The 24,140-nt window shown below is 35.4% G+C and overlaps 5 protein-coding genes across 5 annotated transcripts; 4 read left to right on the plus strand and 1 right to left on the minus strand.

Moving 5' to 3' along the window:
• Positions 1-3,393: 3,393 nt before the first annotated feature.
• Positions 3,394-4,863, plus strand: LOC106410945 (RNA-binding protein CP33, chloroplastic). Its single transcript, XM_013851580.3, has 4 exons — positions 3,394-3,882; positions 3,957-4,058; positions 4,128-4,436; positions 4,526-4,863. Exons 1-4 carry the CDS (start codon positions 3,478-3,480, stop codon positions 4,658-4,660), a joined length of 951 nt encoding a protein of 316 aa, XP_013707034.1. The 5' UTR covers positions 3,394-3,477; the 3' UTR covers positions 4,661-4,863.
• A 218-nt stretch (positions 4,864-5,081) lies between these two features.
• On the minus strand, positions 5,082-8,136 carry LOC106409479 (syntaxin-122). The gene is made up of 2 exons (XM_013850110.3): positions 6,877-8,136; positions 5,082-6,478 (listed from the first exon to the last, which is right to left on the minus strand). Exons 1-2 carry the CDS (start codon positions 7,430-7,432, stop codon positions 6,024-6,026), a joined length of 1,011 nt encoding a protein of 336 aa, XP_013705564.2. The 5' UTR covers positions 7,433-8,136; the 3' UTR covers positions 5,082-6,023.
• A 1,767-nt stretch (positions 8,137-9,903) lies between these two features.
• On the plus strand, positions 9,904-10,314 carry LOC106409000 (outer envelope membrane protein 7). Its single transcript, XM_013849689.3, has one exon. The coding sequence runs from the start codon at positions 9,998-10,000 to the stop codon at positions 10,208-10,210; it is 213 nt and encodes a 70-aa protein (XP_013705143.1). The 5' UTR covers positions 9,904-9,997; the 3' UTR covers positions 10,211-10,314.
• Positions 10,315-16,770: 6,456 nt separating this feature from the next.
• LOC106410885 (lipase-like PAD4) lies at positions 16,771-21,307 on the plus strand. The gene is made up of 2 exons (XM_013851512.3): positions 16,771-17,310; positions 19,850-21,307. Exons 1-2 carry the CDS (start codon positions 16,990-16,992, stop codon positions 21,176-21,178), a joined length of 1,650 nt encoding a protein of 549 aa, XP_013706966.1. The 5' UTR covers positions 16,771-16,989; the 3' UTR covers positions 21,179-21,307.
• A 26-nt stretch (positions 21,308-21,333) lies between these two features.
• Positions 21,334-23,929, plus strand: LOC106409756 (dof zinc finger protein DOF3.5). Its single transcript, XM_013850327.3, has one exon. The coding sequence runs from the start codon at positions 22,260-22,262 to the stop codon at positions 22,980-22,982; it is 723 nt and encodes a 240-aa protein (XP_013705781.1). The 5' UTR covers positions 21,334-22,259; the 3' UTR covers positions 22,983-23,929.
• The last annotated feature ends 211 nt before the right edge of the window (positions 23,930-24,140 follow it).

Consider the following 24,140-nt stretch of genomic DNA (forward strand, 5'->3'; position numbering starts at 1 on the left):
AATTTTATAAAGTAATTAACATATGTAAGAAAAATGGCACATTGTTTATTATATTTTAAAGAAATTTTGATAAAAATAAAAGTTATGCAATTTCATTATATTTTTCGTAACTATATAATTATTGTTACAAACAATACACAATTTATAAATATAAACATCATCCGTGCAGCGCGGGCGGGTGACGAAAAGAAGAAGAGAAAAAACAAAGTTTTCGAAAAAGTTACTAATTGTTGCATACTCATTCTTCATTCATCATCATCGATCGCTCTAGAGAGAAGAAAGATGGCGAACGTTGCGAACGACGGAATCATGGCTGAGGTGAATCGCATGTTGGAGGAGATGTATGGTCTTGTGTACTGTCTCAAAATGTATTTGTTATTCAGGTTTCGAGGATCATTAGAGAGCCACTCACTCTGGTCAACAACCACACTCGCTTCTGATGTGAGTAAGGTCACATAGACTTTCAGTTTCATGGTTGATCATTTCCATGATTGCAACTTTTGATTTTGTTGTGTGCTTGCTACTTACATCTTTCTAGACCTATTACATTTTGTGTAACATCATGATTCCTATTTTCCATAGAATTGTTTTTAGAAATGGAAACCCAAAGGAAAAATCAACTAAAACACTCATCTTTGAACGTAGAAGAGAAAATCGAACTCTATATTCGTAGGACGATTACACATAACAACTTTTTAGCACGTGACATATGTAGAAACTAATGCATAGTTTAGTTATTTGGTTTTCTTTATTATAATATACTTTTTCTACAAATAAAATCGGGAGTATTACGTTACAAAGTATTCTGATACCCAGCCGAGACCCATACTAATTAACATTCAACACACGTCAATCTCGTTTACTAGATTCAACCATTCTTAATAATTATATTATGCATATATATGCATATTAGTAAATATCACACCCAACGTTTATGATTACAGATATTTCTTTATTATTTCAAACCATCTGTAAAGTTAAACCTTTCTTCTAAGGACGAAATTTATGGAGCAACATAGAGCAAAAATAAAGTTACAAAAAAGAGCAAGAACATGAATCAAACCATCTGATACTGGAAGCAAGCCCGCATCAATCTCGTTTTGATGCCAGATATTAGCGATAATCTTGACTTATGACTACTTTAGGGTTTTCATTAAATTAAATAGAATAAAGTACATGAAAGCAAATTGTTCATCATGATCATACAACTTATTTCATTAGAAACATGAGAAAATGGAGAAACTATTTCATTTTTTTATGAAACAAGAGAAACTATTTCATATCACACCTGAAAAAGTGTATCCTGGTATACCGTGGTATATATTACATGAGGTTTCTGATGAAACAACCTGCATGAAAGATACTAATCCTACGTCAAGTGCAAGCTCTTGCTGAAAGGATTAATGAACATCTTTTAGCTTTCTAGGCGAAAAAGAGTACCTTGTTTCAAGAATGAAACGACTTGAATAAAACTAAACAAATAAATATAAGACGCAATATATATGATTATGTTTCCAAATACATGATGCTCCATCGTGATTGGAGAAGTTGAAGCACATCATCCCAAATATAGTTGAAGCACATGATGAGCTTCATCGTGATTGGAGAAGCCTCCACACTTTCGGCTTCTCACAGGGCCTAACACAGGTCAAGCTGTTTACATATGATTTTATTAAATTCTATTCACCTTATTATTTATAAAAGTACTAAATAAAAAATTAAAAATTAAAAATTAAGACAACTATAATTTTTTGTCTTTTCATTTTTAACTAGTTTTAAAATTTACGACACATACACTTTCACTACTTCCTTTACTTTTTAATTTTAAGTATCATGTGAAAAATATTTGTAAGAACAAATTTGTGGCAATTTTCTCTAAATTACTTGTATTAAACAAAACAGATGAAATATCCACAAGTATTCATAAATATTGCTAATATTCACATGTTAAAACTAAATATAATATTTTTAAAATAAAAAATTAGATATTCATAACATACTAAATAAATAAATCACAAATGTTAAAAAAAAATTTATAGTATTTATACTCCATACTAACCCCAAAATACAATAACACCAGCCAAATAAAATAAAAAAAGAAATTTGCTTAGATTTTAGTAAAATTCGTATAGACGAAAATATATATTTTTTGTGTATGAGAAAAAATATTAAAGGGCAATTCTCTTAAATATTATTTTTAAGTTTTTGTGAGAGAAATAATCATTAAAAAAAGATTAAAATAATATCTTTTTATTTTTAAAAATTTAAACTACATCCCTGGAGACTGCTTTTTTTTTGTCAAACCTGGAGACTTCGTCCTTTAACTTTAAAATGGCCATCTAGAGAATTTCTCAAAATTATCCTTTATATATTGAAGGAGAAGCATTGTAATAAATGTATTCACACTAAACTGGACACATGTCACGTATAAAAGCATTATAATAAATGCGTTCACACTAAAATAGACACATGTCACATGTAGAGAACTTTTCAGCCAAACTCCACATAAAAATATTCATACTATATATTTTACGTTTTTAATATAAAACTCACATGCATGGTTCTTCTTTACGTTATTTTTACTGTTTACGAATAGAGCGGGACAAATTATTCATAAATTTTGATTCGATTCATTATGCGTTTTGATTCTAACCGAAAAATCTGGATATCCGTTACTCTACGAAGCAAATCAAATACTAAAATGCAATATCCAAAAAAAAACAAATCACAAATATCAATATTTATAGGAACGTATATCCAATTTGATCCGTTATATGCATATACATATATTAAATAATTATATATTATAGTTTATATAAGTTTTACAATATTTTTTGTTTTTAAATAATTTCATTTTAAGAATTTTTTTTCATGTATTATTTTGAAAAAAATGTCATTTAATATTAATTAACAGTATCTTTATATATTTATCAACCATATTTATATACTTTTACATACACATATATGTGCACATTGACGTGAGCACCTTATAACTAAGTATTTACCACAACTGAAATATTTAATTTTTTGAAAGTTAAAATATTCTTTTTCTTAATGCTTCTTTCACTATCGACCAAATTGTAGTAAAATGATTTGTTTTAATAATTTTCTTTTTTTAACTATCATCTGTTTAGAAACTATAATATGAAACCATTGGTTCGACATCACGACTATCTAAGATTCATAACATGAAAACAAACAAATAATAGTAATTTTTGATTATCACAGAAAAAAAAAGAAAAACATCAAACATTTTAACCGAACAAACCAAATAAATATTGATTTAAAATGACAGTTATATTTTACGAGATTAAAAACCAAAAAACAACCTAAAACCGAATCGATATCCATATTAAACAGATTAATATTTTCGGCGGGTTATTACCTAATAGTATATTATTTCTTTTGGTCAAATAAGAAAATATATCTCTTATCCCCTCCTTCTCTTCCAATAGTCTCACAGTCCCCTCTAGAAACATGTCTTCAGCTTATTGTTCCTCTGCCGTGGCGGTTTCCGCCGCAGCTACCGTTTCCTCCGCCGCTACCTTTAACCCATTACTCTCCTTCCACTCAAATTTCAAACTCTTCTATCGCATCACACCAAAACCCTTCAAACTCGTCGCCAAATGCCCTACTCCTCCTCTCTTCCTCCATCTAAATACCCGTCGCCACCGCCTCTTCTGCGCCGCCGAAGACGAAATCCCGCCGTCATCCGGAGAAGAAGAGGACGAGGAAGAAGAAGAAAACGAAGAAGAAGACGCAGATGCGACGCAAGCGAGCGTTGAGGAAGGGAGGCTGTACGTTGGGAACTTGCCTTACACAATCACTTCTTCTGAGCTCTCCCAGCTTTTCGGAGAAGCTGGTAACGTCGTCGATGTTCAGGTTCGTCAGATTGTTGTTCCAAAGTGTCGAGCTTTATTGCAAGACTGTTCCAAAGTTTTGACCTTTGGTTGCAGATTGTGTACGATAAAGTCACTGACAGAAGCAGAGGGTTTGGATTCGTAACCATGGGAACCATTGAAGAAGCTAAAGAAGCGATTCAGATGTTCAACAGCTCTGTAAAGTTTCCATCCTTTCCCTTTTGATCATACAACGTTTTCTCATCTTCTGTGCGTGTATGTATGTAGCAAATCGGTGGTAGGACGGTGAAAGTGAACTTCCCGGAGGTGCCTAGAGGCGGAGAGAGGGAAGTGATGAGAACCAAGATTCGTGATAGTAACAGGAGTTATGTTGACAGTCCTCACAAGATCTATGCAGGGAACCTTGGTTGGAATCTAACCTCGCAAGGTCTTAAAGATGCGTTTGGAGATCAGCCTGGTGTGCTTGGTGCTAAAGTTATCTACGAAAGAAACAGTGGGAGGTCTAGAGGGTTTGGTTTCGTTTCTTTTGAGTCGGAAGAAAACCTTCAGTCTGCTCTGGGTGCTATGAATGGTGTGGTAAGGCTTTTACCTCTTCTAAGATTGGTTTGGTGAGTTGGGTTTGAGACTTAATAGTTTCTGGTTTTGGTTTTGGTTTGGGTTTTTAGGAAATTGAAGGACGAGCGCTGAGGCTAAACTTGGCTTCGGAGAGAGCCAGGGAGCCTCGTCCTTCTGTAGGAGAAGGAGAGACTGAAGAGGGCAGTCTAGAGAGAAGCGAGGTGGTTTCGAACATTAGTACATGAAGCGGCAAAAGCACGGTAGATTCCACTGAGGGCTAGAAAATGAAAAACTTTGCTGTCTTTCTATGAGTTATGACTATGCTGTTGTACTCTACTGATGCTAAAGAAGAAGATAATATAAGAGATAAAGAACAGGATAGTAGCTGTAATCTTATTCAGAAATGCTTGTTCCATTAAATGGTGTAATGTAAGATCTCTTTATCCCAGACTCTTAGTACTACTACTTATTATTAAAAAGAACAATCTATAAGAGTAACTGAACTATGTTCAAGGGAACATCCCATCTGTTTTATTCCTTGTTCGAAAACGCGGTTAACCCGGCGGTTATACGCTGCACGGGAACATACCGTGGCGATTATGCTAAATTCGGTTGATTGTACGAAACTGTTTCAAAACTTTAATTTTTTGGATATTTTGAAGTCCAGAATCCTTCAATATAGTGTAGATCTATAGCTTCAAGGTGTAAACAACAATTAAAAAGCAATAAATATTTAACGAAACTTTTTATTGCGGCTGATAAATATTGCAGAAACAGCTAACCCTTAATATTTGGGACAGAGGAAGACGATGAGAATATTATCATATTGCCACTCCTAAAAAAATAAAAAGCAAAAATGAAAAATTTCAGGCTTCGAACTCAGGACCTGATGTGAATGACTCACAAAAGCACCCACCAGACTACACGCAAAAATAATCGCCGATTAATCTTGGATTAATCTCCGCTTTTCCCATTACGCGCTAGGCCCAACCCGAGCGCACGCGTAACGCCTAGCGAGTTTTCGAACAAGGGTTTTATTTAATTCGACCAATTCTCATGTGATTAGAACTTAACTTGATCAGAGGGAAGACTCACAAAGTGTTTGCGGAAATGACTGAACTGACCTGTGAAGTTAACGGCTATGTCTGATCTTACACAAATCCATTAATAAGAAGAGAGCCAAATACACAAGATATCAGTCACATACGATGACTTGCCTATCATCCTCAACGACGACATTGGGAGCGAACAAACAGACAGAATCTGCACAACACAATAAACCTCTTGTTTTGTATGACTAATGGGCTTTCACCTGTACCATATATGTATATGACATTCTTCTATTGACTTTTTCAGTTATTGATTGTTTCAAAATGTGATTTTCTTATGAAAACACGCGTAACGAAATACATTTCACGATAAATTTCATTACCGCGCTATTTATAGAAGGTAAATAATTTATGTACTGCTCGCATGAGATATATATATACACAAGGACTTGAACCAATCAAAAACATTACTAGTAAAACGATTAAATAAATAATCAATCTCCAAAGCAGAGGTCCATGCATAGACCAAGAGAACTAAAAAGTAAAAACAAAACAAAAATTAACGAAGTAGACGTCGGGCCTGAGATGGAGGTGGTGGAGCTTGCACCGGTGTGGCTTGACGGTTCGAACCACCTCCTCCACCACCACCATTGTTATTTTCCCAAGGTTTAACCGTAAACAACACAACTAAAACCACAATAATGATCAGTATCAAAACCGCGTAGCAAGTCCACTTACGCGTGTTCTTCTGATAGAACCGCGCCTTAACAAGCTGGTCTGCACCGGAACGGATAATCGTATTGGTTCGTTTGAGGCTGTCTTCAATGGTGTCCAGCTGTTCACCCTGGCTCTGAACCAAGACGGCCATGTCAAGAAACACCTGATGCAACTCGTTCAAGCTCTTCTCAATGTCTTTCACTGCGTCATGCCTCTCTTGTATCTCGTTTATGGTGTCCAAAATCCTACCCCGACCTTGTTCTTGTATAGCTTTTTGCAAAAATGTTTCGCTTTCTCCTGAAATAAATGTCATTTCAATTTATATATATCTCAATAATATCATGTTTACAAAACCCCACAATTACGCATGGACAAATTAACCGAATTTAAAACACCTAACCGTACTGAACCAAAATTATTCCATCGGAAAAGAAAACACAATAACATGAACAGTTAGTTCTATTTTAAAATATTGTGGATATTCGGACTGAACCGGAACCTAACTAGAAAACACAATAACCTGAATAGATTCTATCTTAAAATACTGTAGATATCCCGGATATCATAACCGGACCGAACCAAAACAGAACCATTTGCTATTTTCTTGATTAACAACCTTTTGCTATTTTCTTGCTGTTTGAAATTTCAAATAACTCAAAAGAATTAAGGAAAAAGAAATCGGAGGAAATGATCACCTGTAGAGATTAGGTGATCGACGGTGTCCTCGTCGGGATTTTCTCCGGTGACGGTGAAGTACAACCGGTGAATTGTGTCTCTATATTCCGTCGAGATAGTCTCTCTCACTCGCATAAAATGGTTCATCGCATCTTTCAGCTTCTTCCTCAACCCGTTAACCACCGCCATCCTTTGCCGGTCAGAAGATGAACCCGGTCCGCATTCCGGTAAACTCCGGTTCACTTCATTCGAACGATCCAGTGCCTGGAGGTTTCCTTTCACACGCTTCGCCGTCTTGAGCGCCTTAGACACGTCAGAATCCATCTTGTCCTTCAACTCCTTGACAGCCTTAGAGTTGTGGAGCGTCTTGCTCTTGTCGTGGCTTACTTGGAGACTGTGACATAGGCGATCGAGCTCTTTTAGATCATTATTAACCTCCTCCACGTCGAGGAAGAACTTGTCGAGATTGTTCTCGTCTGAGTACTTAGCCTTTGGCATCTCGATAGTGTGCGAGTGAGGCGGCGATGAGTCGTCGGCTACGGAGCGTTTGAAAGAGCGGGAGAGAAGATCGTTCATGGCTGGCTGGTTCGTTTGAAGTTTCTCCTCAACGGACGATACAAGAAATTTTGGTTTTGAAGAAATTTGAAATAAATAAATAAATCTTCTGATAGATTGTGTTTGTTGCACGTTAATTTATAATTTAGGGTGAGACTGGTTTTCCCGCTACCACCCGCAAACGCAGTTTTTGCGGTTAGTAGCGGTTGACAGCGTTTCGAAACAATCATACAAACCGATACGCTTCAAACCGCTCTGAACCTCTTAAAATCAAAAGTTGGTTCCAGCTAGCGTTTGCGGTTGCGGGAGGATAATTTTTTTTTTAAAACCATATAAATACAAAAATAAAAATATTCAATAAAAAAATTAAATTGGAATTATAAAAATAATAACATATATCTATTATATTTTAATTAATATTCTAAAATTTTTAAATAAAAATATTTTCTATAATTTTTAAAAATTTAAAACTATAATTTTCTAAATATAAATTTCATATTTATTATAATATTATAATTTTTGATATTTTTATAATTATATAAAATGTAAATATTGTTAATTTATTATTTAACCGCTGCTGTATAAGGTAGTTAACCAGTCATAAGTATCCCGCAAACGTACCAATTTTTAACCGCAAAACCAGTCGTACAAATCTCTTAAAACCGCTAGAAACCGCAACCACCCGCATCCGCAAATTCCCGCAGCCGCAACCGCAACCGCAACCGCTGCGTTTGAACCAATCAGCTATTTATTAGAATTTTTAAACATTTATATACACACATATATAAAGATATACACATATATAAAACGAAATAAAATATTTTTAAATTTTTTTTAATATAAATCTTCAAAACAAATTTTATTAAAATTATAACTTTCAACTAATTTAAAATTTTTATAAATAAACATAATATTTTTATTAATCATATTATATTGATAATTATTATATTTTATTACAATAGTATGTTTTTATATTTTTATAATGTTATAATATGTTAATATGAGTAATTTATTATTAAACCGCTGCAATATCTTATAATCAACCAGTCACAAATATCCCGTAAACGCAACAATTTTCAAACGTTGTACCAGTCATACAAAACGCTTAATAATGCTTGAAACTGCAACCACTCGCATCCGTAAACTACTACATCCGCAACCGCAACCGCAACCACTGCGTTTAAACTAGTCGGGCCCTAAGTTGAAAAGTCCCCCAATTATAACGCGCGTTTGAAACTGGAACGGGTCCGTTTCTTTGGAGATCAAACCAAAACATCTATTTCAACTAAACCATTATGTTGGGTTAACCAAACCACGTTGAGTACCCTTTATTCCTCGGTGCTAAATTTGTCAAATTTCACCAACTTCATTTATTTTTTTTATTGTTGCAATTTATTGATGTATTTTTTTTTGTATTGAATCGGTTAGTTTGACAAACTTATAGCTGAATAGTGGAAGAGAAAGTCCAGGTCAGAATTTATAAGAAAACGAATAAAACAATGAATATGATGTATGTATACTGTGGAAAGAGAAAGATTTTAAATTATTCTTAAAATTTTACCCCAAAAAAAAAATTAGAATATTGATTTATTGTGTTTAGTTGCTGAAGACTATAAAGAAGGAAGTTTGAATTCGTCGTTGGTTGTCTATTTCAAATACTTTAGTAAAAAAAAAAAATCAAATACTTTAGTGCTAATAGTTTAGTGCTAATAGTTTCTAACATATGATTTTGTTATGTTGGGATATAATCGTTTTGTCCAACCACTTAATACTTTTCTTTACATTTTGTCGTTTATTTTGGAGTGACCAATATTGAAGCAACAAGAAAAAACTGATCAAAACAAACATTTTTAAAAATTAGTCAAAACTAGGCCTGAGATTTTTATCCGAGATCCAGATTCGATCCGGATCCGATCCGAAAATCCGGATATCCGGAGAGGCCGAATCCGGATCCGGATAGTAAAATGTTAGATCCGTCAAAGCCGGATCCGGATCCGAATACCTTAATTTTTTAGTCCGGATATCCGGATCCGTAAGTTTTATTAATAACTATTTCAAAAATAGTAATATCTATATATAAAAATTAATTTATTAAATATATTTTTATTTTTATAATAGTATATATAAATTTTATGTAAATTTTGTAATATTATACATAGAAATAATTAAAAACATTATATTTTTTTATTTTTAAATTATTTTTAATATTTTTTATATATTATTATTTTTTATTTATTTTAAGGATTCAAATCCGGATCTGGATATCCGCCGGATATTACAATTATTAGAAGGATATCCGGTGTTACAATTATTAGAAGGATATCCGACACCGGATATCCGAGAACCCCGGATCCGGATAAGAATAGTAAAATTATGGATCTGCCGGATAAAGATCCGGATCCGGATACCTTAAAATTGTCCGGATATCCGATCCGTCTCAGACTTTGTGATATGTTAATAAAATGATATATTACTACTTACTTTGTCCAATCATAAGCCCAAACCGGCCCGTTTGAATCAACCTAAACACCTTCAGCCGTCGAATCGAAACACTCCACCCACAAGAAAAGGAGACAACTACAAGCGATGGGAAAAGCTTCGGGAGCGAAACAGGCGACTGTCGTGGTTGCAGCTTTGGCTTTTGGATGGTTAGCTATAGAGATCGCCTTCAAGCCTTTCCTCGACAAACTCCGCTCCTCAATCGACAAATCCGATCCCGCCAAAGATCCCGATGACTCCGACAAAGACGCCGCCTTCGCCGCCGCTGCAGCCGCCTCTGAGACGACGTCCTCCGTGTAGGGTATTTAAATAAGGGTTTTGTTAGATTAAATCTATGTGTTCAGCTTTGAATTAAAACATAAACAGTTTGTTTTATTGCATAATTATATGTTTTTCTCTACTCATTGGATGCGTCCTATAACCTCCCAGTATTCGAAATTAGAATGATTGGTTTAACTGGTAATAGCGCTAGATAAATAGCAGATTAACCATGGAAGTAAGAAATGTATACATATATATGCAGAGGGAGACCATAACTTATGTCAAGATTGAACGACTTTTAACATCTTTAGTACCCAAAAAACCTTAAGATTTGTCCTAACATATTTGTATTCAACATAGATGTATATGTCCTCTTTAAAGTGCTATGATTTGGATTTGTAATTTGTATTCTTTCATTGATCCAACCCAAACAGTGATAAAAAGATACTGATGGAGCTTTCACTGTTTTTTTTTCCCTTTCTTAAATTGCTTTTTACAAAAGTTATGATGATAAAGAATAGTAGACTTGCGAGGACAAAAGCACCAAGAAAGTATAAACGTCTCTCTAATCATGATTTAGTTAGAACCGACTTAATTATTTGTGGTATGATTTTATTCCTTCCTAAGAGGGGTTAAATATCAAATCTGATCATTACAATACTACTTTAGATAGTAACTTTAGAACAATCATTGTTCAGATTGGATATATTTATGGAATTGTAGATTCACATGATCTCTCTTGTATCACTGTTTATGCAAGAGTTTTTAGTGCACGCTTAAGTGCTTTGTTTTGTTTTTCTATGATTGCCCCCAGATTACAATCTAGTTATCTTGTCCCCACGCAGATGCCCCAAACAGTGGTGATAAGAAAGATGAGATAGACCTTTCATTCCTTTTACTCCACTCCTTTTATATAAAGCTAAATCAAAAAGTAAATGAGTCATGCTGAGTACTTAACTTGTAATACTCTTTAGGCCACACTAAATCACTTAACTGCTTAAGCTAAAAAGCTGTTAGTTCATTCCCTTGACAACTTTGGCAAATAAACTTCAATGTCTCTCAAGCAGATACGTAGGCTGATTTATCTGTAATTTTCCATGAAAGATAGGTAGCTTCGTACAACAATCATTGCATATCATAAGATGTAATCTATATGATTAAGTCTAAACCATCAAGGTTACTGGGGATAATCAAATGCTTTGATTTGCATCCTTTACTCTATTTTGTCCTATCTGGCACAGATCTCTGCGCTACAAGAAAACAGGGGGATTTTGATGGCCGAAATCGTCAGAAATTCGTCGGAATAGACCGATTCCGACGAATTTCTGACGAACCTATATGTCGGTGTCGTTTTGTCGGAAAAAAAAAATTCGTTGGAATTTCGTCAGAACTTCCGACGACTTTCTGACGAATACCGAGAAACGTCATTCTGACGAACTTCCGACGATATTACGATGCGGACACACAAGACCAGAGTTCATCGGAAAAATTATATACCGACGGAGAACGTTCCTCGGACAATTCCAACGGAGTGGATTCCTCGGTATATTCCAACGAATTCTGGGCGTCGGAATATACCGACGAATGTTTGTCAGAATATACCGACGGATATTGGTTCGTCGGTATATTCCGACGGATATTGGTTCGTCGGTATATTCCGACGGATATTGGTTCGTCGGTATATTCCGACGGATGCTGGTTCGTCGGTATATTCCGAGGAACCGTTGTCCGTCGGTATATTCCGACGCCCAGAATTCGTCGGAATATACCAATTTTAAAAACGAATTAATTTTGCATTTTTATATATTTTTTTATATTAAAAATTAATTAATAAATTAAAAAAATCAGAAATTTAAAACTGATAATATTATAGAATTTAAATTCATACAAACCGAAATAGAAAAAAAAACATTCAAAAAGTTTAAAATTCATACAAACCGAAATAGAAAAAAAAACATTCAGAAAGTTTTAAAAAGCCGAAAAACTAAGAAGAACTCGAAGACATCAAACGATCTAGCTTCTGCATTATCTCGGTGTTAAACTTCTTCTGGGATGCCAACTCAGCAAGGATAGTGGCATTCTCCAAACGGATAGTGGCATTCTCAGAAAGGATAGTGGTGTTCTGCTCCTCCAATGCCCCAATCCGTTCATCTTTGTCATGTAGCTCCTCGAGAATCATGGGATTGGCATACGGAGCTTGCGAAGAAGATGCCGGATACGAAGAAGCACGGCGGGCCAACCCAACTAAACGGCCTCCTTTTCTTTTAGGAACCGCCTACCAAAATATTTAAAGTTAGTAAATAGGGACAAGTTAGTAATCGACATTATAAAAAAAATATATTAATAAAAAAAATTACCTTTTCAACCATCTCATTTATTTGCAATAGTGACAAGTTGGTTGAAGCTCCCGCAGAATCGCCGTCATCAGAGAGAGGCTGAGATTGAGATACTATTTCAGCTTCCACCAAATCAACGACACCTTTGATCATGGGGTCATGAATTTGACCTGTCGTCTTGTTAGTGTGAGCCACCTTAATGAGTTGGAGACGATCAACGGGATTACCGTCATTTGCTTCGATCTAAAAAAACTGTCATTATTAGCCAAGGAATATATAAAATATTTATTTAAAAAATATAAAGATAAATAATAATAAAAAACTTACAAGTTCATCCTCCTTAGTAGACATAGAGCAAGCGCCGAGGTTGTGCACATACATACCTTTCCCGCCACGATCGTTCATCCGGTTCTTGGAGTTCCTAGAAGACGTCTCTGCAGTTTCTTCCTTCTCCCAATGAGCTATCAACTGCTCCCACACCGTCCCGTTGATGAACCGTGGCCTCTTGTTCTTCTGCCAAACTGTCTTCCACGCCTTTATCTGCTTCGTATAAGAGTCCATGGCCTTTTCATTGAATTTCTTACGGACTGTTTCCGTGAGATCGGAGTGCCAGTTGAACTCTTGCTACAAAACAAACATAATTTAACAAGTAAATATATTTAAAAAATGTAAAAACTTTAAAAAAATGAAGAGTTACTATACCGCAAACTGACGAAACCACAACTCTCGTTCGTCGGAAGGGATTTCCAATATTTCTTTTATGTTGCCGTAGTAGACATCGTCACCGGAAGAAGATGAAACACCAGCATCATATGTTGTCTTAGAATGACCTTTCCTTGTGAATGCATATCCTCGCGTACAAAATTTAGGATATGATTTGACCACATAGTTTGGTTCATGCACAAATTCGCGTATCCAATCATCGAACACAAGACCTCTGGCCAAACCATCATTCACTTATAAATTAAAAACATATATGATTGAAAAATTGATTAGTTTATATTAAATTTAAACTAATCATTTGCATATGGTAATATGATATATGACTCACATAACTACGAAGCCACGCAACAAATCAGTTATCTCTAAGTTGTCGAAGCTCTTCTTCTGTTGCATGCCTGTGAGTCATACGCAACTCCGCCATATATACACTATATATAAAAATATTATCAATATGAAATAAATTTATTGAATATTAATCTAACAATAAATGAATAAATATTTTTACCTCTCATATTGTAGAACATCTTCACAGTTGGTGAGCAAATATGTTTGCAAATGAGCGTGCTCAGTGTCCGTAAGTCTCCGTTTCGTGAATTTTCCACTAAGTCGTCCTATTTCCTTGAACATGCTTGAGACAGTAACATGATATGTTGCTCTCTACCATCAGCATGCCGAGCAGGTCTTCGGTGTTTTGTATGCACTTCTGGTGGAAAATAATTTTCAGCAAAGATTGCAGTTTCTTCATTGATCACCTGTGCCACTATAGATCCTTCCACCCTGCTTTGATTTTTGACCATCTTCTTCAGATGATGCATATAACACTCAAAAATATACACCCATTTGTACTGCACAGGACCACCAAGTTTCAATTCTCTTGCGAGATGAATAGCAAGATGTTCCATTACATCAAAGAATGATGGAGGAAATATCTTCTCAAGGTTGCACATGCTGACTGGTGCGTTTGTCTTCAAATTATTAATACCCTCTTCAGTCACTACTCTGCTGCATAAGTCGCGGACGAAAACACTAATCCCTACATAGATAAAATACATAATTTTCGTAAGTATTAAGTTTTTATAAGCATAATTGTTAAATATAAAAATAAATTAAATTATAAAAATATAAGATACCTGCAATTGCTTTATGAACATTACGTGGCAATAATGCTGAAAAAGCAAACGGAAGGAGGCGCTGCATAATTACATGACAATCATGACTCTTCAAGCCAGTAAACTTTCCTTCGCTTCTATCAACGCAGTTCCCCAAATTTGATGCATATCCGTCAGGAATTTTCACTTTATCTGTAATCCAATCAAAGAACTCTTCTTTTCTAGCACCATCCAGCCGATAAATGGGAAAAGGGGCCGTACCGTTCTCATCAACGTGAAGTTCAGAACGATCACAAATATCGACTAAATCCAACCTTGACTTCAAATTATCCTTTGTTTTACCTTGGATGTTAAGGACTGTGTTCATCAGATTGTCGAAGAAGTTCTTCTCAATATGCATGACATCTAAATTATACCGCAATAGATGACTCTCCCAATATGGCAGATCCCAGAAAATAATTTTTTTGTGCCAGTTATGTAGCTCTCCAACCGCATTGACTCGAATGTTTTCATGTCCACATACATCTGGCGTCCTTTCTGCATCAAAATACCTAAGCTGCTTCAACAAATCTTTTCCACTAACTTCCTCAGGTGGACCATCAAACACCTGCTTGTTCTTCGTAAACGAAGTCTTACTCATGCGGTATGGATGATCAGGTGGTAGAAATCGTCTGTGACAGTCAAACCAACACGTTTTCCTTCCGTTCTTTAGTTGGAAAGCATTTGTGTCATCTTGACAATATGGACATGATAGCCTCCCATGTGTTGTCCATCCAGATAACATACCATATGCTGGAAAGTCACTTATTGTCCACATAAGTACTGCCCGCATCTGAAAGTTTTCTTTGCATGAAACATCGTATATCTCAAAACCATGCGCCCATAGTTGTTGCAACTCATATATCAGTGGTTGAAGAAACACATCTTGTGATCTTTTAGGATGATCTGGCCCGGAGATGAGAATTGAGAGAAACAAAAACTCTCGTCGCATGCACAAGCTCGGCCGTAAGTTGTACGGTGTCACAATAACTGGCCATAGAGAATACTGTCTTCCATGCTTTCCAAATGGGCTGAAACCATCAGTAGATAATCCAAGATAAACATTTCTTCTCTCTTCCGCAAATTCTGGATATGTTGACTGGAAATGTTTCTAAGCCTTCGCATCTGAAGGATGTCTAATCTCACCATTTGTGGAATGCTCTGCATGCCATCTCATTGCTTTTGCTGTGCGCTCACACTGATACAACATCTTCAATCTTTCCGTCAAAGGCAAATACCACATTCTTTTGAATGGGATCGGAACTCTTCCCCTCGTCTCCTGATAACGAGGTTTCCCACAAAATTTGCATACATTCCGTGTCTCATCCGCTCTCCAGTAGATCATGCAGTTGTCAATACATACATCTATCACTTCGTACGATAGTTGAAGACCGGCAACAAGTTTCTAAACCTCGTAGTATGAACCCGGTGCAAGGTTATCCTCAGGTAGAATACCTTTGACAAAATCAGTAATCGCAGCCATACATTCTTCAGCCAAATTATAGTCTGTCTTAATACCCATTAATCTAGTTGCAGATGATAAGACTGAATGACCATCTCTACAATTTTGATACAAAGGTTGTTTTCCAGCATCCAACATGTCAAAAAATTTCCTAGATTCGGGATTTGGTTCTTACCCTCTATAATGATCATGTACCATCTGCTCAGTACCTACACCATAATCTATATCCGTTCTAGATTCTTCTAACCTAATATCAGGCTGAAGTTCACTAACAGGCTGAGGTTCGCTAGTACTACCATATTCATAACCAGTTTCCCCATGAAGGTACCAAACTTTATAATTACGTGAAAACCCATTCATATACAAATAAGTCCAAACATCAAATTCTTTTATAACCTTATTATTATTGCAAGTAGAGCAGAGACATCTTAACATACCAATTTTTGCATCCGGTTGCTGTTGAACAAGCCTCATGAATTCTCCAATCCCTTGAACGTATTCTTCCGTAAGCAAATTGGTGTTCGGATCCAAATGAGGTTTATCCATCCACGAACGATAATAAACTTCTGAAGACATGATTTTCACGGAATTGTTATGACTAAAGAGAATGAAGAGAGAATGAAGTGTGAATGAGTTGAATGAGGAGGGGCTGTATTTATTGGAAATTGCTTACGGCCCTCCGACGACTTTCCGACGAAATTCCGACGGATGTAAAGAAGTCCGTGGGAATTCCGTCAGTATTTTCCAATCTCAAACGGCTATACAACGGTCATATATATTTGTCGGCAACGGTCACATGGTTCGTCGGAAATTTGTTGGAAAATTCCGACGACTTCAAATTTTTGGTTTTCGTCGGAAATTGGTCGGTAATCCGTCACAAACGTCCGACGACATTGATGTCCGTCGGAATCTCCGTCGGAATTCGGCGTGTTTTTTTGTAGTGTTGAGATAGACCCTTATAGTACAATTATTTAGGAAAAAAGACCCAAAAAACTGAAGGAGACTAGAGAGACGACTCATCAAGTAGACAAGAATCAAGAACCTACAAAGTAAATACCCAAGAAACTATATGGAGGTTTCTTAGAAATTTTCCTTGACATTCTTTCGTTAAAAAGGCCAAGTTCAACAACACAGACCCCGCAAGTAGTTATGGAAGAGTGCCAATTCGAGACGAGCGAGTTACTAGCTTCGCTTATGATGTCGACTCCTTTATGGTCCGACTCATGGAGTTTATGCAACCTCGCAGATAGCTCAAAGAGTATTCAGATACAGCGTATTGCCGGAACCATGTACGTTGCTTTACCGGAGGTGGAGATGAATCAACCGGGGAACCTCGTGGACCTGAAAGTCGACGGAAATGAGCTTTTCTCCGCCTTTTCAACATCATCAACATCTGACGAGCCTCCGCCTATGGTCAACGGTGCAATACTTGACCTTTTTGTTTCCTCGGCTCTCTTTATTGAGTCTCAGGTTTGTTTTCTGTTTCTGTTTTCTTCAATAAATAATAGATAATTCATTAAATAATATTTTATTAGAAGGACTTCCTGAATTTTTCCTAGATATAATAATTTCTGCTCATAATCTATATTACATGGCTTGTCAAAAAAGATACAGGTCTAACAAAAAACTAATAAATCTTTAAAAAAAAATTATTATATAGTTAAACTACGAATATATTATAACAAAAACAAGTGGTAGAGAAATTTCTATAGGAGTTTTTTTTTCTTAAATGAGCCTTTCCTCAGATTTCAATGGTCAATTGTCCACACTCCTTCAATTATTCATTTTTTATACTCCGTATTTTAGAGTATTATTATTGATAAAACTTATTAAATTTCCCAAAACGATATAATTTTTTGTGAGATATCTACTAAAAAACTTGGCTAAATTTTCACCTCTGTTGATAAAGATATCCACACCTAAGTTTTCATGAGTATTAATTTAGCTAATACTAAATGTAAAACAATATTATTATATTATTTAAACTTATGCATAGTGTAATAGTTAATTTTATTTATGATTTTTATTTTTGTTTACAATTTCAAAACGTACAAACAAATTAATTATTATTTTAAACTTGTGTATTCAGTTTATTAAAAAGTAGAACTAGTGTTTTGAAATCCGATCCGGATCCGCGGTCAAACCGGTAAATCCGGTGACTCGGTATGTATTTCGGTTTGGGTTTTAGGAAAAATTCCATTATTTAAGAACCCATTAAAACCTAAAACCTAGAACTCGGCTACTGGTTGAACCACTGGTTGAATCAATACGAAACTTTACAAATTATTTTTTCTTGGATTTTTCAGTTACGTTATTAGAATTTGTTTTGTATTCTAATTAAGAATTTAAAATTTTTGGTTTTTTTCAAAAATAAAAAGATCATATGGTCATGTGGATTATGAATCTATTAACAAAACTAGTTGATGTGATTTGACATTAGTTTATTTTTGTTATCGATAATTTGACTTATTTTGGATTTAGATTTAATTTTATTATTCATATTAGACATTTGAATACTTATAGATTTTAAGTTTTGATATATTTTATTCTATGTCATAACTCTTAACTTGTTACAAAATATTAATAGTCTTAATATTTTTTTTTTTTGATATGTTGTAAGTGAAATGAAAATAAAAATAAAGAAAACTAAGGTTAAATATTTTCCAAATTTTTTTAAAACATAAAATATTTCTTATATTTTCAATAGTCAACATATTATTATATAAGAAAAAATTTATTTATTAATCCACGATTCGTCCATGGTCGATCCAATTATCCGGTGACTCGGTAAGTTACATTATTTAAAAATATATTTTAAATGATATTTGACTATTTTGTGAACTTTCCTTTTATTATGAAATCATATTATATACATATATTTTCGTTTTAATTTTTTAAATTTTTTTTATAAATATTTCCTTTTTATTTTATATTTTTATTTGAAAAGTTTTATAAAGCAAATAATAGTATTTAAATATATTTTTTAATTCATTAAAGATATCATAGTAATCAATCACTGTGAGAATTAACGTGAGCGTAACATCTAGAAAAGTGATTTCTCGGATAATATCACAGAGATAAACTATAAAATTGAGCGAGAGATTTCTGCCCATAACCTTTTTTAAATGTTTTTCTAATTACGCTATTACAGCGATTTGAGATGTGGCTCATAATTTTTTTGAATTGGAAAAACTAAAAAAATATTAATAAGAGATTTATGCTATAAGCACCTCAAAAACTTTTAAAGGTTGTGTGATTGTGTCACTTGTGATTTGTCAGCATCATTCTTTTCAGCGAATATTCGCTTCTTTTTTTACGCTATTGAATGAAAATAATACCTTCTACTAGTTTTTTTCTAATAAAGATCATTTTACTATTGAAGAGTAGCAATACTGTTTACAATATAGAACAGAGAGAGTAACAAAACAAGAACGGACCGTTGGTTGATTTTATTGATATTTTTTTATATTTGGACTTTGTTGATACATATATAAGTTAGAAATTAGTAAAACTGATTAATGTGCATGCTTCTGTTTCTATTCGATTCAGGTTGGATTTTGCTTTTAGAAAAATTTCCGGTTTAGGTCATATACAGATGCTGCTTGTATAAGCTCAATATCGTTCGGTTCAGTTTTATATGATATCGGTTATTGGAGTGATTTATGATAAAATTTAAGGGTTTTATATATGATTCTCGCTCAGATATGAAAAAAATCAAGCCAAATCTCTTTCCTTCATTTATCTTATCAAAATATCGTTTCCTGATTCGGTTTGTATCAGTTTTCTGCACTACTAGTCAAACTATTTAATTGGCAGTTTAGTCTCTAAATAGGTTTACATTAGTACTGAAAATTGTTCATTTATATCTTTAAAAAAGTTGTTCATTTAGTTTAGTTAGGTCATATCATGGCTAACTAAGTTACAAATTATAATCCCATTACCTCGTACCAATGTCCGTTAATCAGCCAGTTTATTGTAACGTAACACACTAAATTTATGAACGTAACAGATCACAATAGGACTGGAAAAGGAAGACAGAGAACAGGTGGTAATAACCGGATATTCAACCGGCGGCGCAGTTGCAGCACTCACCGCACTTTGGCTCCTTTCAGTACCTTTGTCGCCGTCATACCCTCTACTCTGCATCACCTTCGGCTCTCCTTTGCTCGGCAACCAATCTCTCTCTTCCTCAATCTCCCAATCACATGTAGCCCAAAATTTCTGCCACGTGGTTTCCATCCACGACCTCGTTCCCAGAAGAAACGATGAACCACTCTGGCCCTTTGGAACATATCTCTTCTGTTCCGACAATGGAGGTGTATGCTTAGACAATGCTGCTTCAGTTCGTAGGATGTTTCATATACTCAACTCAACAGGAACTCCAAACATTGAGGAACGTCAAAGGTACGAACATTACGTGTCTACACTCTCTCACCAGTTTCTCATATCAAGAAGCTTTCATAGTGGGGATATCTCAGATAATAGCTACGAAGCTGGTGTCGCATTAGCCGTGGAATCTCTTGGATTCTCTGTTGATCACCCAAGTGGTGTATCAGCTAAAGAATGCATAGAAACCGCTACAAGAATGAGTCGTGCTAGGATTGAGAGAGCGAGTGAGTTAGCTATTGAGCTTGGTGATGTCTTGCCATCAAGACTAGATATTCAATGGTACAAAGACAGTTGCGACGCGTCGCCCAAGAAGCTCGGTTACTATGATAACTTCAAACTATACTCAAATCAAAGAGAGTTAAGGGTAAACATGAGCCGCGCAAAGCTAGCTAAGTTTTGGGACCGTGTGTATGACATGGTGGAGACAAATGAATTGCCTCCTGATTTTGATTTCGAATTGAAATGGCTATTTGCATCGCAGTTTTACCAGCTCTTAGCCGAACCACTGGACATTGCGTACTTCTACAAGTACAAATATTCAAAGACTGGTAATGGTCATTACATGGAGAATGGGAATAGACCCAAAAGGTATTTACTGTTTGATAAGTGGTGGAAAGAAAAAGGGGAGTGTCATAGAGTGAAGACTGCGAGAACTCGATATGCTAGCACTACTCAGGATACTTGCTTTTGGGCTAAGGTCGAGGAGGCAAAAGAGTGGTTGGATGATGTGAGAAGCGAAGGTACCAATGAGCAGAGGCGAGCTTTGTTATGGGAAAAGATTGTTGGATTTGAGATATATGCTGATACATTGGTGAAGATGAAGGACGTTTCGCTTGATGTTCTTGCGGAGAACTCGAGTCACCGTGTGTGGAAGAAGAAGCTGACAGAGTTCAAAAAGGATAATGGAATTGGAATGGTTGCTGATGAGAGTGACGCAATGGAGACTTAGCTGGCTTAATAGCAATCTAATTTGTAACGATCTCTATCGAATGTTGTTCATCATGTTTATGTAATACTTTCTGGTGTATTCTACTATTCTGAAATAATCTTTATCATTTATGTTCAATAAGTTTATGCAGTTGAGTTTCTAATGTAAGCGAGTATTAGTCTAAAACCAAGATGGTTGCCTAATCTCCTACATGTAGTATAAGGTAAGCTATTTTCAGGACTTAAATAAATAAGTATATTGAAAATTGTCAAGACCCACATAGGATTCTTGGAGATTGCCATAAAACACATGATCCAAGAAACTCTTTTCCCCATTCAGATTTTCTTTTCCAAGTACCTTTTTTTAGTGTAAATAATCAAAAAAGTCAAGTATACACATATATAGAGATTCTACAAAACTTTGTGTTTTCTTGTTTCATCCTTTATTCATATACCTTATACATAACATTTTCATACTAAGTGATATGACTCGCACGCAATTTCCGATCATTAACAACTTTGACCAAATTAAACTTCATCGCTATGGCGACTTATTATACTAATGTGTTAATTAAAGATTGTAATGTGAATAGAAGAATGTTTTACTTACTACTATTGATTATCGATACAATTATATTTCTTACCATTATTGTTACAGCTATTTCTTTTAATATAATGTGAATACATTTTCTCTTACAATGAATATTGTACAATATGTCTCAAATTGTATATAGTAATCGTGCAACCTCCATTAACTAAGCCGTACAAATAGCTCAATGTACACCAAATAACCCTTCTCTTCCGAGAGGTCATAGGCTTCTTAGTTCGCTTCGAAACAATCTCCAAGACTATATATTTAAATAACCTTTTTCTAATTCACATATCTTATTATTTAAACATATCAAAGATTCAAAACCCTTAAACCTGTCTCCCCCAAGAAGCAACAGTGAGTGCACCCTTACGAGGCAATTGCTCCCTACGTCCCTCCTCCACTCTACAGCCTACACGTGTAACACCCTCTCCACATGCACAAACTCACACACACATTCATGGATCGTATATAATACATTCTTATTGTGAGAGAGAGAATAGAGAAGAGAGATATGGAGAGAACAGAAGCCTTGACGTCATCGTTTATATGGCGGCCAAATGCAAACGCAAACGCAAACGCAGAAATAACGCCAAGCTGTCCAAGATGTGGATCATCAAACACAAAGTTCTGTTATTACAACAACTACAGCCTCACTCAACCTCGCTACTTCTGCAAAGGCTGCCGTAGATATTGGACCAAAGGCGGCTCCCTCCGCAACGTGCCTGTAGGTGGTGGCTGCCGCAAATCCCGCCGTACCAAATCTTCCTCGAGTAACGCTAAAACCGGCGTAACCGCTAGTTCATGCAACTCCGGTGGTGGCTCACCAAACATAGATCTTGCTCTTGTTTACGCCAACTTCTTGAATCCAAAGCCTGACGAACCCACACTTCAAGCAACATGCGATTTAGCCACAGGCGCTTCGATGGAACCCTCTAATTGGAGTATGGACATCGGTGATGATCATCATTATGATCATCAGGTGGAACACATTATTGAGGAATGTGGTTATAATGGGTTGCCTCCGTTTCCTGGTGAAGAGCTTCTTTCTATTGACACTAATAGTGTTTGGTCTGATGCTTTATTGATTGGTCATAATAACCATATAGAAGTTGGTGGTGTAACTTCGGCTGAGACTGTTCATGAACCGGTGGTTAATTTTGCTGATGAATCCAATGACTCTACCAACTTCTTGTTCGGAAGCTGGAGCCCTTTTGATTTCTCAACCGATGGATAATAATCCATATTTGCATTAAAAAAAAAAAAGTTTGTATTCTACCTATCATATATAACATATACACATTTATATGAAGATCTTATGGTTCATTTCATGTAAATTAAGAGAGTCGATTATTTAAGTACAAATTTAAGGGGTAATATGTATACATAGGCTATAACTTTATTACTTTGGTAGTGATTCTCGACCTAAATATGATGCTATAATAAGTCGTTTTCAAGACTTGCCCAAGAATACCACGTGGAGGTCCTTGTCTTTGGATTCGATTGAGATTTGCTTGTTACTTGAACTTGCAATTCACTGAAAGTGAGACGCACGTGTACCATGGGGACACGTGTGAGAGTTGTTGTGTCTCTGGCCTTTCTGTGTGCGTGTATAGATCTTCTCTAAAAGTTGTGTCAGAGAAAGAGCATATTTGTTGCTACTTTTCCTTTCAACTTCTTCCTACAATTAATCAGTTGATTTTTCATTGCCAAAGATATATTATTGTTCGGTTTTAAGCAAGTACCATCGATTGGAAAATAATGAATTAAGTAATTTTCTGTATTGTCTACTACCTCACATACATATAGAAAAAAATATGTAACTGATTGCATATTTTTTAGATGTATATCATTATATTGATAATGAAGAAAAAACACGAATCCAACTCGTTAGTCTTGACTAGTCGAACAATTTTTTTTTTTTTTTGTTAACCGTGGGAATCCGGCGACCGAGGTCAACCGACTAATCCCACGAGACCCGCAGCAACCACGTAATTTCCACCCCAGGAATTAGCAGGGAGGGCCCGGGTGGCCACAGGGGGTTTCGAAGCCGGGTCCGTATTGACGGGAAAACTGCCTCAAGACCACTAGCCTACCACCCCGTGGTTGTCAAACAATCTTATTAACCATGTAATTTGCCACAATTCATGATTTATCAAGGATAGTCTACATGTGGAATCCAATCCAATTCTATATGGATTTTAATATTTATAGCTCTAAACATGCAAACTCATATGAGTACGTAGGACTAACAAATCCTGATAGTCCAATTCATATTAGTAACTGTTAAGAGGCTAAGAGGTGGAGAACAATTTCTCTCATCAAGAACGAAGAAATAATCTCGCCACCATAACAAATAATCAGAGTAGCACTTTAAGGTGATGTTTTCGGTCGC

This window comes from Brassica napus, chromosome C7, assembly GCF_020379485.1.
Source record: "Brassica napus cultivar Da-Ae chromosome C7, Da-Ae, whole genome shotgun sequence".
NCBI lineage: Eukaryota > Viridiplantae > Streptophyta > Magnoliopsida > Brassicales > Brassicaceae > Brassica > Brassica napus.

Bases quoted from the DNA above. Each gene is read 5' to 3' on its own strand.
- LOC106410945 (XM_013851580.3), top strand. From the start codon at position 3,478: ATGTCTTCAGCTTATTGTTCCTCTGCCGTGGCGGTTTCCGCCGCAGCT. The intron at 3,883-3,956 runs GTTCGTCAGATT...CTTTGGTTGCAG, and splicing joins GTAACGTCGTCGATGTTCAG to ATTGTGTACGATAAAGTCAC. The intron at 4,059-4,127 runs GTAAAGTTTCCA...GTATGTATGTAG, and splicing joins TTCAGATGTTCAACAGCTCT to CAAATCGGTGGTAGGACGGT.
- LOC106409000 (XM_013849689.3), top strand. From the start codon at position 9,998: ATGGGAAAAGCTTCGGGAGCGAAACAGGCGACTGTCGTGGTTGCAGCT.
- LOC106409479 (XM_013850110.3), bottom strand. From the start codon at position 7,432: ATGAACGATCTTCTCTCCCGCTCTTTCAAACGCTCCGTAGCCGACGAC. The intron at 6,479-6,876 runs GTGATCATTTCC...CATTTATTTCAG, and splicing joins CGATCACCTAATCTCTACAG to GAGAAAGCGAAACATTTTTG.
- LOC106409756 (XM_013850327.3), top strand. From the start codon at position 22,260: ATGGAGAGAACAGAAGCCTTGACGTCATCGTTTATATGGCGGCCAAAT.
- LOC106410885 (XM_013851512.3), top strand. From the start codon at position 16,990: ATGGAAGAGTGCCAATTCGAGACGAGCGAGTTACTAGCTTCGCTTATG. The intron at 17,311-19,849 runs GTTTGTTTTCTG...TGAACGTAACAG, and splicing joins CTCTCTTTATTGAGTCTCAG to ATCACAATAGGACTGGAAAA.